The sequence below is a fragment of the Syngnathus acus genome, chromosome 3 (assembly GCF_901709675.1).
Source record: "Syngnathus acus chromosome 3, fSynAcu1.2, whole genome shotgun sequence".
NCBI classification, from domain to species: Eukaryota; Metazoa; Chordata; class Actinopteri; order Syngnathiformes; family Syngnathidae; genus Syngnathus; species Syngnathus acus.
This window is the reverse complement of record NC_051089.1, coordinates 12265976-12283322: the sequence shown is the minus strand read 5'-3', so window position 1 is coordinate 12283322 and position 17347 is coordinate 12265976. Positions and strand designations below refer to the sequence as shown.

At 41.1% G+C, this 17347-nt stretch overlaps 1 protein-coding gene and 1 long non-coding RNA gene across 2 annotated transcripts in view; one reads left to right on the top strand and one right to left on the bottom strand.

Moving 5' to 3' along the window:
- Nucleotides 1–17347, bottom strand: part of LOC119121123 — a 287860-nt gene that overhangs the window by 256805 nt on the left and 13708 nt on the right. Inside the window, exon 2 of the long non-coding RNA XR_005097617.1 lies at nt 13417–13421. This is a non-coding gene — a long non-coding RNA (uncharacterized LOC119121123). The remainder of the gene's footprint in view (nt 1–13416; nt 13422–17347) is intronic.
- The window catches only part of cdkl5 (cyclin-dependent kinase-like 5), a 30252-nt gene continuing 14318 nt past the window's right edge, over nt 1414–17347 (top strand). The window contains exons 1-11 of the mRNA XM_037248533.1: nt 1414–1754; nt 6119–6447; nt 7089–7123; nt 11542–11587; nt 11657–11793; nt 12783–12903; nt 13219–13278; nt 14024–14114; nt 15145–15247; nt 15992–16078; nt 16406–16486. Of these exons, the coding sequence (XP_037104428.1) occupies nt 6411–6447; nt 7089–7123; nt 11542–11587; nt 11657–11793; nt 12783–12903; nt 13219–13278; nt 14024–14114; nt 15145–15247; nt 15992–16078; nt 16406–16486 (798 nt within the window). The 5' untranslated portion in view covers nt 1414–1754; nt 6119–6410. The remainder of the gene's footprint in view (nt 1755–6118; nt 6448–7088; nt 7124–11541; nt 11588–11656; nt 11794–12782; nt 12904–13218; nt 13279–14023; nt 14115–15144; nt 15248–15991; nt 16079–16405; nt 16487–17347) is intronic.

Below are 17347 nucleotides of genomic sequence, written 5' to 3'. Positions count from 1 at the left end.
AAACTGTGCATTCAAGTTAAAAATGTGGCAATGTCTTTTATGCAATGATACCGGTTTTTAATGCTCTTGTGCAAAGGGAACAAAGGTCAACAGGCATTCAATGTTGATTTATGTCCTTGCCACTTTTGTTGAAATGGAATTACAAATAATTGTTTTATAGTATACAACGTCCCAACGTCCTTGGACTTTGAGTTTGTAGTATGAGTAATGTAATAAAAGTGACTATATAATGAGTTATAAGCAGCTATCCAACCTGACAATATCCACTGTATGTATGCACACATTTATTTTTTCCACTGAATAATGTTGATTGCACTTTTGAAAAGGTAAATGTTGTTTCTCCGTCTAAGAGTATCTTCCTCACACCCAGTGGGGAATTTTGTTTAATGTATATGAATGCTGAATAGTATTTAAAAAAAACGATCTGAAGCATTGTCTGTTTGTGAAAGAGTTTCTATGCTACTCCAGAATGTCATGGAGAAGATGGCCATGATTGTCCAAAATGGAGAAAGGTTTGCTTAGTGAACTCTGGTCTCACACTGACTCAAACATATTTCCATCTTTGAATCCCAAGGTGTCACCAGCCTTTATTGATCCAGGAGTTGAATCCTCATTTCTATTTCTTACAAATGCATTTGTACTTAAGCACAGGGTGTGAGTACTTTTGCCACCTCAGCTTTTTTACATAAGCATCTCAGTACTTCTACTTTGATCATTCTTTTTTTACACAAGTATCTTTTCTTATACATAAGTATAGAGTGTGAGTACTTTGCCACATCTGCCTTTATAATTAAATATATTTCTGAGTCTGTACTGCTTTTTAATTTTTTTACCCAAGTGAGCTAAAGTCTATTTTTTTAGTGTCTGAATGTGTGCTTTTACTAAAGTAAAGTGTTACAGACCTTTGCCCCTCTGTTTTTGCACTATTGAATATTTTATTCAATAGTCTGCTATTTTTAACTTTTATTGAAATCAAGGAGTTCGCTCAGTACTCGCATTTTGAGTCTTTTCTGTTTGTTCTTTCTAAAAGACTTCATCAGTATATTTTTGCCACATTTGCTTTTGTATTTAAATGCATTTGAAACGCTGTACCTTTTTAAGAATACAAAGTAAAGGAGTTGAAGAACTTGTCATTTTACTATTTTGTAACATAAGTGCAGTAGCTGTCATTTTAAGTACCCCATGTGAGCATAGTTGCCCCCTTTGAGAGTGAGAAAAAAACCATATACAAAAAATATCGTCTGAAGTTTAGTAAGAACGAATTTGAAGTTTGTTTCTTACTTCCCACACTAAACAGTGGACACTTGCCTTTGAAAGAAATGGGGGCGTATTGCACAGGTCTTACCAGAAAGACCACATGCACGGTGGTTTTACTGCCTTCGTGCAGGGGGTGGGGGTGCAGTGTAGGTGGAGGAGAGTGAGGAGAAGCTGCCGCATGATTTTCACATACGATGCCAAACGTGGTGCGTTCGCGGACTAATCCTTAAAATGATCGATTCCAATCCGAAGTTGTATGTCATCATCCCAGCTCATGATGTTGGATGCTGAAGGCGACGCAGCGAGCTTTCTATTGGCTTCCGGCGGCGTCGCTCATAGGATTGACACATTTTTTTTCACGTACTTGCAGCTCTAAGCAGCTGATGATGCCCAGGCAGTGAACGCGGAGCCTGGGAGCAAGTATCACATGCAACTTACGCCCCGTCGTCGGCGCTTTGTTGACCGAGGATTCGCTCTCACCTCCGTCCAGGGATTGAGTGAGTGATTTTTCATCATGTCACGACGCATAGGCCTGATTGGGCTTTTTTTTTTCCTCCCCTCTGACTCCTCACTCTCTCTCAGACACATTGCTCTTCATTTTCCCATCTCATCCTCTCCTATGTGCATGACGCCTGCTTGAGCATCCCCACCTCACATCTGTAAGGTAAACACGTAAATTAATGAAATAAATTCGTCCCCCCCAAAAAGCTCCTCAACGCGTCATAATGATGGCTTTTAGAAGGCATTGAAATTGCTTATTCGTGCGTCTTGTTGGCGCAACATGGTCGTGAACATGCTCGGCATCTAATGTATGCACCGGTTGCTGTGGAGGCTGAGGGGAAGCGTGCACAGTGCTGGAATGGTGGCGCGCTCCGCAACGCAGTTAAACGGTGTAGCAATCTCAGTGCAACATCCCGTGCATCCTCACTTCATCACATTTATTATCTAACCACTGGAAGCATGTTTGTTTTACATCTACACTAACACTATCAAAGTCATTCTTCATTTCTGGGCATGTCAGATGCACAGAAAATGTGATCAGGGCGGTCAGGGGGATATGTTTCTCCACCTATAGAGCTGCTCGGTTTTTTTGGATAGGTTTGCTTAATGGGCTCTATAATCAGTCCTCAGTGGCAGTAGCATATCCTTCGATGGCCTCAATCGCTTCTCCTGGAAGGATGAAGCTGAGTGGAGAGTGCACCGCATAGGAAGACGCCCACAGGCACATGAGCCATATCATCATTAAAAGTGTGTTTTGGGAGATAATGAACAAGTGTCAGCTACACAGTCATCGGTGGAAAGTAATAAGTAGTAGTTAGTTACTTTAGGCTCCTCGTACATTTTTGAAGGTCTATCTATGTTATGCTCGGGTGTTAATTTTTCTGACGACTTCTTGCTTTGACACCCTTGATTTGAAAACATCTGTACTGTCCTTCACCCTAAATAGGGCAGGGTTAAAAATTGGACCAACCCACTAACTTGGGTCAATTTTGGGGTACTTCATGAACAACACACAAGTTGTATCAAAATAATCAAAGTTAACGGCTTGGTCCAATTATTCTAAAATTGGGTTGTTTTACTTTATCGACTTTTTTCAACCTCCATTAATGGCAACGCAATGTAAATAAATAAATAAATAAATAAATAAATAAATACCTAAATAAATGAATTAATAACTTAATAAATTAATAAATTAATGCAAAATGTTTACTGTACCATGCTTAATTTAGGTACTGTACAGGAGTTGTTTTTTGCACATTTGTCTGTACTTAAATACTGTGTGATTAGACAAGACATCAACAAGGGAAAACATGACATAACATGAAACAAAATCGCAATGTAACATAAACAGTCATAAAAAGTCAACAAAAACACTGCTCATGAAAGTAGAATAGATACCCGTGTACGAAAAAAGACTGGTAAAGGTAGAAGTATAAAGTCCTTTCATTAAAATAGTGCAGACTATGGAAACAAACAAAAGTAAAATGACTTTTTTTTATTTTGATGAAAAAGATGTGGACTATAAAGCCTCTATTAGAAAGAAAATATCAGACAAAAGTGGCGAAACAAAAATATTCCACTTTAGGTATTGTAATGATGGAATATGGTATCTGTGGCTCAGAAAATCTGCTGTACGGTCTTGCAATACTATGTATGGATAATTCACTTGATGCTCTCCATGCACCCAAGTGCCTTTGAGCAAGATGCTGAGGGGCAGCTCGGTACAGCTGCTGGGTGAATGAGTGAATGTTTCGAGCACCCTTGATGAAGAAAAGAGCTGCAGACTACTACAGCCGTGCAAACGGCGCCCATGTTCGTTTAGCATCCTTTAGTAATCTTTCTAGCACAAAACTAAGCATGCAGCTCCGGCAGTAGCAATGGCGAAGTCAACTTGAAAAAATATCTTTACAATAATGTGATCTATGTGGCCCCACCAGTCTAAACACTGCTTGCTTGACCACGGAAAGGTCGTCCAAGACGTAGGCGCCTCGCTCCATGTTGTTGTTGTGTGGGTTCCCACATAACAGAGACACTTGATTTTGGAGCCTTACTTTTTATTCTTAGCAATTTTTTTCACATTTAAATTTAGCAGGCTTGTTAACAATATTTTTCTCTGTGTTGTGTCAAATTTACAGACATTTTTTGTCCCTCTACTCCCACACCCTTTTAACACATTTCAACTTATTAAAACACACTTTATAACACATTCCTTTGCTCTTGTTCTGACTCTTAAAGACGATCACTCAAAAATCCCTGTTGTAGAAATTAGGTCCAGTAAATAATTCAAATGTCCTATTTGCCACCGCTTGTGCCTCAGCCTGATGAGATGGAAAAGGACAGGGAAGATTCAGTGGGTCGAGGTCATGCTTAAGTCACCCATGATTTATAGATGTCCTCAAGGAAATGCTGCATTTCTCCACATTTACATGTCCTAGTTAACAACCATCTACTGCAGATTGTATCAATACTATATTTTTAATGTAAGGAATTACACAAAGTAGGACCTTGAACTGGGAACTTTGAGAATTGGCATTTGGAAAAAAAAATCTATGCTTTTAAATAGAACCTGAGGTAGAGACTGCATTGGAATCATTAATCACTCCATCCATCCATCCATTCTCAACTCCACTGTTTATCCTGTTTTGGTTTGCTGGAGCCTTTCCCTGCTAATGTCAGGCAGACTCCACCCTGAACTGGTCGGCAGCCAGTTTCAGGGCACATATAGAGACTGACAACTAAACACACCCACATGAACACTGCCACTGAGCAGAAATTGATCCCACGCTGCCTGCACACAATTCAAGCGAGTGGACCCCTACACCATCGGCGTCTTACACCAAACAGTATCCAAGTAATTCTTTTACCAATGACACTTTAGTACTCTGAGGCAGCTCAGCCTCAGGCTGGAGCCAACACTAACAGAGCAAAACAACTTCAACCAAGTTGTTTTACCAAGTCCATTTGCTTAGTGGTGACAACCAATCAAAGCCCATTTACAGCCTGAGAAAAAACATGTTAGCCAACCAGAGGGGACTTCATTCCTTATTTCGCAACAATCTGTGTTATATTTACAATCAGATTTGTTTCTGTTTAGCTTGCAACAGTGTGTATCAGACTTTGCCTTGCTCTCTTCAAACAGGATGGCTGTGTGCTGTCAGTACTTGCATTTTGTACTTGAGTAGAAGAAGATGTCAAAAAAAGACTCATAAAATTTGAAATATTGATACAACTCATGTACCTGTACTTTAAATGTACAAAAGTAAACATGTTTTTTTTAAACTGTAAATTACATGCACTTTACTTTTCTCATAACTTGGCAGACTATAAAAAAAACCTTCCCCGCACAAAAAAACCCCACTGTTCATCTTTTATTAATTAACATCATGCACGTAATGAGAAGAAAAAAAATCACATAAAACATTTTTTTATTATTATTTCAAACCAACAACTAGCTCGTAATGGCTCAGGATTGGTGCCATTGTCACGCCCGTGAGAGAGCACGCTCGGCTGTCAACTTCCCTCAGCCACACCCCTTCGTTATCGTCATGTCTGTCACCTCCTCCCTCTTGTTACCTGATGTATTTAAACCCTGCCCGTGTGTTCCTCCTTGTTGGTGTCTACTGTTGTGTTCCGTCCCTGTCCGTGCCCAGTGTTCCTGTTCCTGTCGTCTGGAGGCTCACGGTCAGAATTTTAACCTTGTCCAAGAGGACTTCTGTCGGTCTGTCTGTCTGTTTGCTGGACGTGAGTCTCTATCCCGTCTGTGTCTTCGGTTCCCCACCTACCGCCCTTCCAACTAAATCCTGGTTCAAACTGCATTTGGTCGCCCTGGCTCAACTCATTCCTGACAGCTATCGAAACATTACTACTGCGCAAGCACCTCCTTCTCATTTTGCGTGTGTGAACGTTTTTTGGCCTAGTTTAGTCGCCATAGTTAGTGTTCCAAGATGACCGACCTACTGCGCATGCGTGCCTCAAATTGCACAGGGGTCACAGGTCACGTCTTGACTGGCACAGGTCCTAATAAATATGCAGAGGACGTGCCCCCCATTTGCAGTGCCATCTGCGCCTCTGGTTATCTGTACACATTAGGGAGCAAAAGTGATCAATTATGAGCGATATAAATCTCAAGTAAAGCTTCACAGATACCTGAAATGCCCACATAAGTACAGTAAACAAAGTCATTACTCGCCTCATCTGACTGTTGGATAATCACTACTCCTATATGAGAAACATTGAAAAGGTCAAGTACACCCACCACATGATTGACATCAATCAGCACTCCATAACAGTCCACAATGCTTAGTTCCTTCATCGAAATACTGCGTTCTTACCTTTTTGAATGTTTGCTTTTGTCTTTTAGGCACAGCTATTTGGAGGCTCCAAAAAGACTGAGAGAAAAATAACCTGGAGAAAACAGGAGTCGTAAATTAAAAAAAAAAAATGACATTCACAAGCATCAGAGCAGCAGCTTGAGGCAGAGGGGGACGTGAAGACGAATAGGACTTAGAAAGATGGGGTGTGGTCAGAAGCTCACCACATTTCTCTTGGACTCCACATTTGCCTCTAACTCCATCTCGCAGCAAGACTGTCACCGCTGAATCGCCAAGGGTCTCGTTTCACCTGCTGGAGGAGCTCCGCTAAACGGTGATGTGATGAATAAGTTTGAAGTCCTTGGCATTGTGGGTGAAGGTGAGTTGCTGGATTTTATTGCATGTGTTCTTATGTGACATGAGTTAAACGTGCTTTGCCCACTTAGGATCGAGGTCTTTCTCATCTCTTTGTTATGTTTTATGATACCCTTGGTGAGCTTGATTGAGCGAGATTTTTATCGCTGTGCAGATGAAACCACGAACAACAATCACAATCATGGCATCGTGATGACCATCGTGAGCGCATGTGTTGAGTGTGTGTGTGTGTGTGCGTGCATGCGTGCGGGCGGGCATGCATAGTAGCGTAAAAGGATGGATGGATGGATGGATGGATGGATGGATGGATGGATGGATGACTTGCACTGCAAATAGGCAAAAGCTGCAGATTGTGCTGCCAACATTGTCAACCCATAATGCATTGCACATCCGCAATCAGAGGTGTGTCAAGAAACAGCTTCAGAAAAGTATTAAATTGCTTTGTGGAATTTGCTTGCAGAGCTTGTAATTGGTGCATGTGCCATTTTTTTGACGATATTCGTAAAAATAAAAGTGAGACAAGTGTGTATGCCTCACACCTCGTGCACGTTTGGGAGCCCACAATACAATTTAGAGGTTGCAACTTTAAAGCACATCTCAGATTCATGTTTTATTGATCTTTTTTTTTCCTGTTTCTCTATGAAGGCGCATATGGGGTGGTGCTCAAATGCAGACATAAGGTAAGAATTCTCCTCACTGCAGGTCGATCATTTATTTATATGACACCTCAAATTTCATACTTGGTATGTGGGACATCATTGTTGTGGATAAACTACAACTGAGTTCATTGGGGAACATTATGCAAAAGAGGATGAATGTCTGTTTTCAGATTCATGTATAATTTGATTGACTTCCAGTAGCTCCCTGAAAGAAGTTTCCAAATGAATGACATTCATGTATTTGACTTGAACTACACTTCCAGTGGTGTCTTTATATAATTGAATGCTTGTGTGTCTTCCTCTGCTTGCGATTTCTCAGCAGTATGTTTATCGAAGCATTGGCAATCTTGTCAGGCTGTGAAGTCTTGTGCCTTGCACTCACACAAATTGCTAGGCACTTGTGGAAATGTTGGTCTAATTGATATGCAAGGGAAGATGAGACTCTGTTAGGCAGGACATAGCAGAGTGGACAGAGAGCCAACAGAATAATTGACAGCAAACACAGCCCCTGACCACACCCACTACACGCAAAACGTGAGGCATATTCAAGTCAAATTTCAGGAAGGGGTGCAACTGTCAACTCAAAGGCCATATCCCCCACAAGTTGATCAATAACTGGCAGAGGACTGGAGTTAAGGCTTCAAAGTAGCGTTTGGATTTGAAAGCAGGGTTAGAGTTTCAAAGTAGGTTCAAATTCGCTTTCAAACTAAGGTTAGGGTTCAAATGAAGCTTTCAAACTACTAGTGGGGTTTCAAATTAGGGTTAAGGTTTCACACTTGGAAGGTTTCAGACTAGGAGTAAGATTTTAAATTAGGGTTTCAATCTCAGGTTTAGGGTTTCAAATTAGGGTATCACATTTAGATTAGGATTTCAAGTTCGGGTATCAAACTAGAGTAAGGTTTTAAATTAGTGTTTCAAGTGTTAGGGGTTCAAGTTAGGGGTTCAATCTAGGAGTAGGGTTTCCAAATAGGGTTTCCAGTTTTTGGTGTATTTTCAACATGAGCTTGTCAAATGCTCTTAATTCCATGAAATGCTCTTGAGCGGAGATTTGATTTTCCTCAGGAACATCCTGCCACTTGATTCTCACTGACTTGAAGTCAATGCGATTCTTGTTCTCGCGCAAAGCCAGACCCTGACCGGATTAATACTACATTTGCTGTACAAGAGTTATTTTTACTTTTGTCAGCTGGAAGCAAGGGAAAAGACATCAGGTGGGAGGGGACGAGCAAGAGAAGCAACGTGATAGTGTGCATGCGGGTGCGCAATGGAATGGAGGAGGTACTGAATTGAACATGGAGACCTAGCTGATGGTAACTGGGTCACCCTGATAAAAATCAGTCAAAAGCCGAGCTGGTATTGCTTTGAGTCAATCATAAGAATATAGTCTAAGATGCCATGCAATAGCTACTGGAATGTGACCCAAGTGGGTGACTGTGATTGCACTTAACTTAATGCATTGCAAATGTGTACGTCTAAACAATGGATTCATGTGCACTACGTGGCGACTTGGAGGGAACATTTAATTAGCCCAGCAAATGCATGCCAGCTTTTGTGCAATGTTCCACCTCTCCGTTACAAGTGTTGTAGCGTATGTGGGTGTGTGTACGGAGGCTAACGTGTTATCTCTCAATTTGCGAGTGACAATAGCGCAAGCTACATGCTAGCCAGTGTTTCCCCAAGCCAATTTCTCGCTACTAAAATGACCTGTGATTTGATTACATAAAACTAAATCAAGTGACTTTGTAAATAGAAGTGATGCAAGTTGAGGCAAAACTGGCAAACAAATATGCACAATGGCAAAAATAAAACAACCATAATTGCTAATGTAAGAAAAACCATTGTGTGATCAACTTTTGATCTGAAAAGAAGCAAAATCTGCGCCTTGTGTATCACTGTGGCCAAGATTTAGCCCGTATATGTTACAATCTGGAGCTGTTCGTGTCCTAAGCAGAAGAAAAGTCAGTGGTTATTTATAACTACGCTGACACCACCGTGGCTCCAAAAGCCGTCGAGAGAAGGCCAGAGACGCTATTTACGATTAAAACAATCATCAGCACCCTGCAAGATGCTGTCACGGAGCTTGAACGCAGTCTACTACATCATGCATGAGCGCTAATGACGGGAAGTCCTCTGCCGTTCACGTCCTCTTGCCTTCAACTTCAGCTGCAAGAACAAGTCGTTGGATTACATTTCTCTCCTCAGACATTAGGTAAAAATGATGTGGTGTTTTTTTTTTCTTCGCTCTCCGAAGCATCCTGAGCCAGGCAGAGGGTTTGTGTGGGAGATCTCGCTGCCAGCCCCTCGCTGTGCGCCAACACTGAGAGACTTCTGATGTCTGACCCATCTAGAAAACAACACAATCGAGAAGCATTGGAATAGAAGAGATGACCGAGGGAGAATCACATGTAGGCTTTAGTTCTCGTTAGTCTCTCTCTTGCCCATAGGTTGAATCTGAGTTTAGATATTATTTTAATTGAAGCATTTCTTGAATGATAATCAGTGTAAGTTAGTGCTTCTTAAACATTTCATTCTTTACCAACAGTAGGATGCAGAAGGCCCAAGAGTTGTCTATTTAATCTTCTTGTAGCCCCGAGTTTGCTCCAAATCCGATTTCAGTCATTTTGCAGACAACCGCGAGCTGGCGGATATGCGAGAGGGAGGGCTGTGCCACTGTGGGAGTGCTCACAACTTACCTCAATCGTGGACAATCAAAGCATTTTCTTCCCTTTAAAAGTGGCACACTAGAATCTAGTCACGGCGGAAGGACCTTAAATCTTTTCGAGCTCCTTCCCTCTGCTCAGCACGATGGTACAATGCACACCAAACAAGCAGGCGTCCAATGGTTTCTTTCCCCTTGACATTAACACCTTCACTAGTTGACTTGTAATTTCAAAGTGACTTGTCAATCTGCAAATCTCGAGCGCCTTAATTACTATATTCATCGTTGCAGCTCTGTCACACTGTGTACGACAACATTCGATCGACTTTAACTATCAAAACTGTTTTTTTACATACGGAGGATTTTGATTCTGAAATTTGTGTGTGGGGGGGGGGGGCTGCTTAAAATATTAATAAGGTCACACCAACAAAGATACATTTCCAAAAACAGCACAAAAGCAAAACAAGAAGCCTTTAATTAATTCATTTCAAGTTTTGTGAAAATGCATTATTCATGTCCACCACAAGTTCCTTTGAAATGACATTACAGCAACAAAGCCAGTGTGCCTCATTTTTAAAACTGCTTTTGCATATCACCAAAGTTCCACCCGCAGAAGATTGATTTGAATGTATGGCACCTCAAGCTAAGAGCACAGAAGGCCCCTCAAAAACAACTTATTACCACAAAACCGAGAGAGAGAAACCCGCGTGAGTCATTTCTCATCGCAGATCAACGTCATTGTATCGGGTGTTGTTTAGTCACATGATCAGACAATGTGTGCAACCTCTCGATGAGTGCAAGTGTTGTGTTTGTTTCCGCTCACTTGCAGGACTCCCCTCTGTACACAGAATGATTCATAGCTCATTGGTGCTCACCTAGCTCGCTTTTCTTTTTGTGTTTTGGGTGATTCCTGAATGTCGGAATGGACACAGTTTTTCCTCTCCAGTGATTAAACTGGTGGATTTGGTTCTGAAACGTGGAGGCAGTGGTGGGGCGTGCACATGAAGTTGCAATGCAAAAGCTGAGGATTTTTGGGATTTGGAGAAAATACAAATCGGTTGAATTTTTGGAGGGGGTGAAATTGTAACTTTTATCAAATTGTTTTTTGTGCTTGAATTCACCATTTGGTATTGGGCCTTGGTAACAATATGGTTAGTTTATAATATTCTTTAAGAGCTTAATCCAGCAGTCTTCACAGATGATCTATCAGTGACATTAAAAAAGTTTGGACCCATGCCTCTAAGAATATTTCCAAGATTATTGTGCATGTTTTCTGGAAAAGAATCCAGGCCTCTATTGGTGCTATCTGTGAATGTGTTCCAAGCCATCCCAGCAAATGTGGGATGTGTTAAATCCTGCGCACATCATCTTGTAGAGCAGCAAAAGCCACATCGGAAAAAAGAACCTGGAACTAGACCAGATTGTTGAATTCAGCAGGGTCACTAGAGCAAAGCTGAAGATACATCTTAACCATGCCAGGATATTCTTCTTTTGTTCTGTGTGTGGGTGCCCTGGGGTAAAAGAATTGCCTCTTGTCTAGATATACTGAAGTCTTTAAATCTGTTCAAGTCAATTGAATCGTTCTCCTCTTCATTAGTTTTACAAAGCCGCCCATCTGTTCATCCAGCGCTCCATCCATTCCCGGGAAAAATACAATATGCTCCCAGTCTGAAACTTGTTTACAATGAGACAATAAGGATTATGATTGTGCCTATTGTTTATTTATACACATTCATTGCACTCATTCATGGTTTTAACGCTCGTGCTTGCGTATTGACAGGAAACCAACGAGCTGGTGGCTATCAAGAAGTTCAAAGACAGCGAAGGTGAGCAGGACAATGGCAATCCCCCAAAAAAGGATCATCTTTATCGCATCGTTTTACTTGTGCACACAGAAAATGAGGAGGTTAAGGAGACGACCCTTCGGGAGCTGAAGATGCTTCGCACGCTGAAGCAGGACAACATCGTTGAGCTGAAGGAAGCCTTTCGCCGCAGGGGGAAGCTCTACCTTGTTTTTGAATACGTTGAAAGGGTGCGCGCTCTCATCCGTCAGTGTAGACCAGGGGGTTTCAACTGGTTTTGTCCAAAGGACCACCATTATAATCAATAAGCAACTCGGGCACCACAGCTTTGCTGGAATATTATTTTATTTTACATTGCTGTTTATTTGCATCTGTATGTCTATTTTGGGAATCTCAGCTACATTTGACATCATTTGGATGGGTAAATGATTCACAAAATTAGCTGGAAAATAAATCAAGTCTAAATAATACATCTATTTTATTTTTAAATATGCTACAATTATTTTCCATTTCCAATTTCGTGGACCACTTAAAATGCCGCCACGGAGCAATAGAGGGCCGCGGACCACCGGTTGACAATCCCTGGTGTAGACTGGATATTCTCACTGTTCTGCATCCACACATTTTCAGCTTGTTGAGGCTGCTCAGTTCCATGTTGGAAAAAAAAAAAAGCATCGCCATGGCAACATATGAACTTTGTTTTCATGAATAGTGGATTCCCTCACTATGTTGCCACGGTATCCAGCCCGGTAGTTATTTCATAATAGGTTTGATTTTAATGTTCAGTGTAATTTTTGCCCACAGATTTTTACATTTCATTGCTGAGTGAGTTTTTTTTTTTATTAAGCTCCTTTCTAGGAAACACCGACCAATCAAGAACGCCTGCTATTTGCAGGAATTGGGTAATAGGGAATCATGAAAATCGGTGAGAATCACTGGTCTAACTGAAGCGCCTCAACTCACAAGAACATAGGGCCAAGTTGCCAATAGATGGTGGCAAAGTACTACTTTTGCCTCAATTCAGAACCTCAACTCACAAATTCTTGGCATCATCCCCGCAACCGACTGACGATCAGTCCAGGGTGTGCTCACCTCTTGCCTAAAGTCACCTGGGATTAATCCCAGCTCACACGGAATCCTAAAGGAGGACACGCCCAAGAAAAATAAAGAGATCATTTTTGTCTGTAGAGGTCATTTAACTGTTGAATGCACCTTTCAGAACATGCTGGAGCTGTTGGAGGAACTTCCGAATGGTGCCGCGCCAGATAAAGTCCGAAGCTACATCTACCAGCTTATAAAAGCCATCAACTGGTGTCACAAGAACGAGATCGTGCACAGAGGTGGAATCCTTTTTCTTTTTCTGAAATGGCATGATGATGGTTTTCTGTCTCTCGCGTCAGTCCTCTTGGGTGACATTTTGGGATTAACTCAAAATACACTGTAACCCTTAAACCTGAGTTTGATTTGACCTTCTGTCTATTCATGGCTCAAATATGAATATATTGTATCACATTTAAGGGTCTTCCTGAAATTTCAAGCAAATATCTCAATAGTGTAGGTTCAAAGGTAGAAATAGAAAAAGATTCAGACACATTCATCAACGGCAAAAAGATGTCAGTATAATGCTTTTGTCTTTGGGTCTCCTGCTCCTCCAGATATCAAACCAGAGAACCTGCTCATCAGCTCCGAGGATGTCCTCAAGCTCTGTGACTTTGGTGAGCTTTCTTTCTCACATGCTAATGCTAAAATACAGAATTTTTACATTACTACCGACCAGAAACAAACAAAAAAAAAGGATTTATATTCTAATTCTTCAGTGCTTCTCATTCCCTGGTAGGCACGAGAAACGATACCGATTCTTAAAACAGCATTCTCTTTTTTCGCGGTGCATGTTCAAAACATTGCTCTTTGAAGTTTCCAACCAGTGCAAGTCATTTTTAAATGCTACAGGGGTTATGATTGTTTAGAAAAAGGAACAACAAAAAGAAAACCGCCTATAATTGCTCCTACCTCAGGTACACAGTGGATCAAGTCAACATGTTTTCCTGTCAGCCTTTTGTAGACTGATTAAACTTTTACTGTTCAATAAAGTGCACAACACCACGGGCTGAGTCTCAAATGAAATTAGCAGTAATCACTGTAGTTATTTTTATTTAGTTTTGCCCTGTGAAAAATTTCATTGTTTATTTATCACCTTGTGAATGGTGTATCTGCAGTAGAATATTTGCTACTGAAAACTAATACAATAAGATGCATAGCTAAACCCTCAAACACAAATAGAATGAATATGTATGAAATGTTTTTTTCCAGAGAAAGTAAGATTAATGTTGTTTGTTGAGCCTGAGAAACCAGTTATTTTTCAACATCCAGAGTGCATGGCCAGCGAGCTAGGCAGACAGACAGATTTATATGTTTGCATGCATTCAAATTTTTATTAATTTGTGTTTTACTTTGGCTCAGGTTTTGCACGCAACCTGTCTGAAGGAACCGATGCCAACTATACTGAGTATGTGGCCACAAGATGGTACCGCTCACCCGAACTGCTGCTTGGGTGAGTAAGGACTAGATGGAAGGTTGAGCATTGATTAACATGAACGTTCCATGTGAAGAAACTGTTTACACAAGAGTAGTTTTTGGTTGGTCGGTTGATTGATTGTTTGATGTTGTGTGTTTGTTTTTGTTTGTTTTTTGTTTGTTTGTTTGTGTGTTGAATTGAGATGGCCAACATGAGAAACATTTGTCAGTAGGTTTTTGTATTCACTTTACATTTTCCATTGTAGATTTGTAACCTTAAACTTTAGCTATCAACCTTCATTCAATATTGGGGTCTAATTTGACTTGTTGACAGCAACAAAAATAACCCAAATATCAGTCTCTCATCTTTAAATTTCATTGCTTTTCCTAAAGTGACCCCAAATACACAATACATAACAAACCAAAGTTTTTGTAGACTAAGGCTGTTTTGTGTCTACTAAATGAATTTTAGATTTACCAGTGTGTGTTAAATGAATAGTAAAAGTCTTGAAACCAAAACTACTGTATGTTTGATAAATGAGTGTATTTTTTATGGGACAGTGATAAACCAATGAGCAGCTTGAAGCCTCCTGTAGTTTTACTGATTTTGGGTGCTCTCCACCTTCTTGGTCTTGAGATCAAATTTTGTGTTATGTTGTGTTTTGATTTTCTGCATGAAAAGTCCAGTCCAGCTGAGAAACAGCTGAAGTCACATAGACTCGATGCGCTTGCCTGATTTAGTAAACGCCCTGGAACATTTATCGAGACGCTATTTGAATGCCGCCCCCTCAAATCATCTCTCCCTCCAACACCACCTCTGCTCGACTGCTGCCAGATCGCTCGCCTTTTCTCACCACGCTCCTCAGCTCCATTCTCTCGCAAATGACAGTTTGTTTTATGTGCATCGCTTCCCGTAGCATGCAAACGCTCTTTTTATTTCCCTGCACCAACATCATTCCTTATTCGTCTTCTTTTCATTTCCAGCACCGCCATTCTTGTTTTCTCATTTCAGCACCGAGGTCATAATGCGCTGTTAACGACTTGGCACATTTTCTTCATCGTGTCAGGGCTCCTTATGGCAAGGCGGTGGACATGTGGTCAGTGGGGTGCATCCTCGGGGAGCTCAGCGACGGGCAGCCCTTGTTTCCCGGGGAAAGCGAGATTGATCAGGTCTGCTTACTCTCGTCCCCTTAAATAAAAAAACATTTTCTCACAAAAAACATGTCATGTTCATCATTCTGAACATCTATAAATGAAAACATAAGAGGAGAGTTCCTCCAACTGTGATAATTGCAGATCCATATTTCCCCCACAATAATCCAAACGTCTCTAGCATTTATTATCTATCCTTGATGTCCATCTTAAAGTGCATGTTCTACTATAATGCTCGTTGTCTTCACTAGTAAGACAATTAAGTGGAGAATGAGTCAGGCGCCCTATTAGAATGTCTGTCTTTGATTTTTTTTTTTTTTACACACAACTGCCTTCTACTACTGTTTGACATTTCAGCATTGGCATTTTGGCTAAAATCGTACTTGTTGACATCTGCACACTACAAGTGAAGCACTACACCAGTAGAATTTTATAATGTCACGCGAGCAGGGGTAGGCAATGGCGGTCCTCGGTCCAACATGTTTTAGATGTTTCCCTCCTTTAATACACTGATCCAAACGATCCAAACGACTATTAGTGTGCAGAGGTCAAGTGGTGTACTAGAAATATAAAGGTAGTTGTCCTACTAGTATAATTGTCTTACTAGTGAGGACAAAGCGCATACTCGTACAGATTTCTTTTAAAGAGATGGAAAGTTGCACTTTGTTCTTTCATTCATTACGCTTGTCCCACAATGTCTACGACAATATCAACACTACGATAATATTAACACCAATGTTTGATTTATTCTTATTTATTCAGCTATTCACTATTCAGAAGGTCCTTGGGCCACTTCCTGCTGAGCAGATGAAACTGTTCTACAACAACCCTCGCTTTCACGGAATCAGGGTACGACACGCTGCTGATTATTCTTTGTCGACTTCCTCGTATTTCTTTCCCCCTTCATCATCCTCACTCGTCGCTGTTTTTATCGCTCCCTCGCTTCTTCATGACTGAGTCCAGTGCTGTGACTCATGGGATGGAAACAAACCGTTCCACAAGGCCTACGGTGAATGTGTGTGTGTCTGTGTGTGTGCGAGCGTGTGTGCAGTAGATTTGTTCGCAACAGTCATCGAGTACCATGTGACCTTAGCCAATTAGAACGTCTTACAAGCATAAAAATATAATTAAAAATATCAAGGTTTGACATCGTCTCTGTGTGTATGCGTGTCTCAGTTTCCCTCAGTTACTCATCCTCAGACACTGGAGAGAAGGTACCAAGGCATTTTAAGCGGTTTGATGTTGGATCTTATGAAGGTAAAATTCAAACACTATACAGTGACATTCTGCCTATTAACACAAGACACTTGGTTAGGTACAATTACACTACTGCTTCTCAAACATTTTGCAGAGGTTCTATTCTTATGATTACAATCATGGCGCCCATGAAGAAGTACATTTTTCACGCCCCACCCCAATTCTCCTCAGTAACTAAAAATAGGACATAATTTGTCTATAGGATTGTAATACGTAGACGTGTGCATAACTTTGTATCCTGATTAACATGTTCCCTGGGGTCACACAAGGGGGGCTTGCCCCACTATTTGAGAAGCACTGCACTCAAGGGAACAGACAGACGGCTACTTGTACGTGCACCATACATTGGAAAACTAATGAGAGTCAATAGAAGCGCTCCGAGAGGCATTTATTTATAGACAGTGAACCCACGCATTATTTTTCGAATTCAAAAATTCTTCAACTTTGAACCTATCCTCTGTCATTTGTTTGCATCCATAGTAGGGGTGTAACGATTCATCGATACACATCGATTAATCGATATAATGCTCTACGATTTGTTGGCATCGATGCTAAACGTAAACATCGATCTATATCGCCCGTTTTTGACCTCGGACATTAGCCGCGACTTTATTTTGAAATCCAGTTCATTGTTGCTTGCTTCCTCTTTCCGGGAGCAGTGCGCGGCTTGTTGTGTTGTGAGCAGAGCAGGCACGTGAAAGGGGAGCCGACAACTACGCGGCTCCTGGGCTGGTGCTATGGCTAGTGTCTGTCCAAGAAGACGAGGAAATTCGCTCCCCTTTGGGCTTCAAGTCATTCGTTTGGAAGCACTTTGTAATTTCCTAAATAAAGAGTTTGCAGTACGTTGTTGATTTTGCGTAT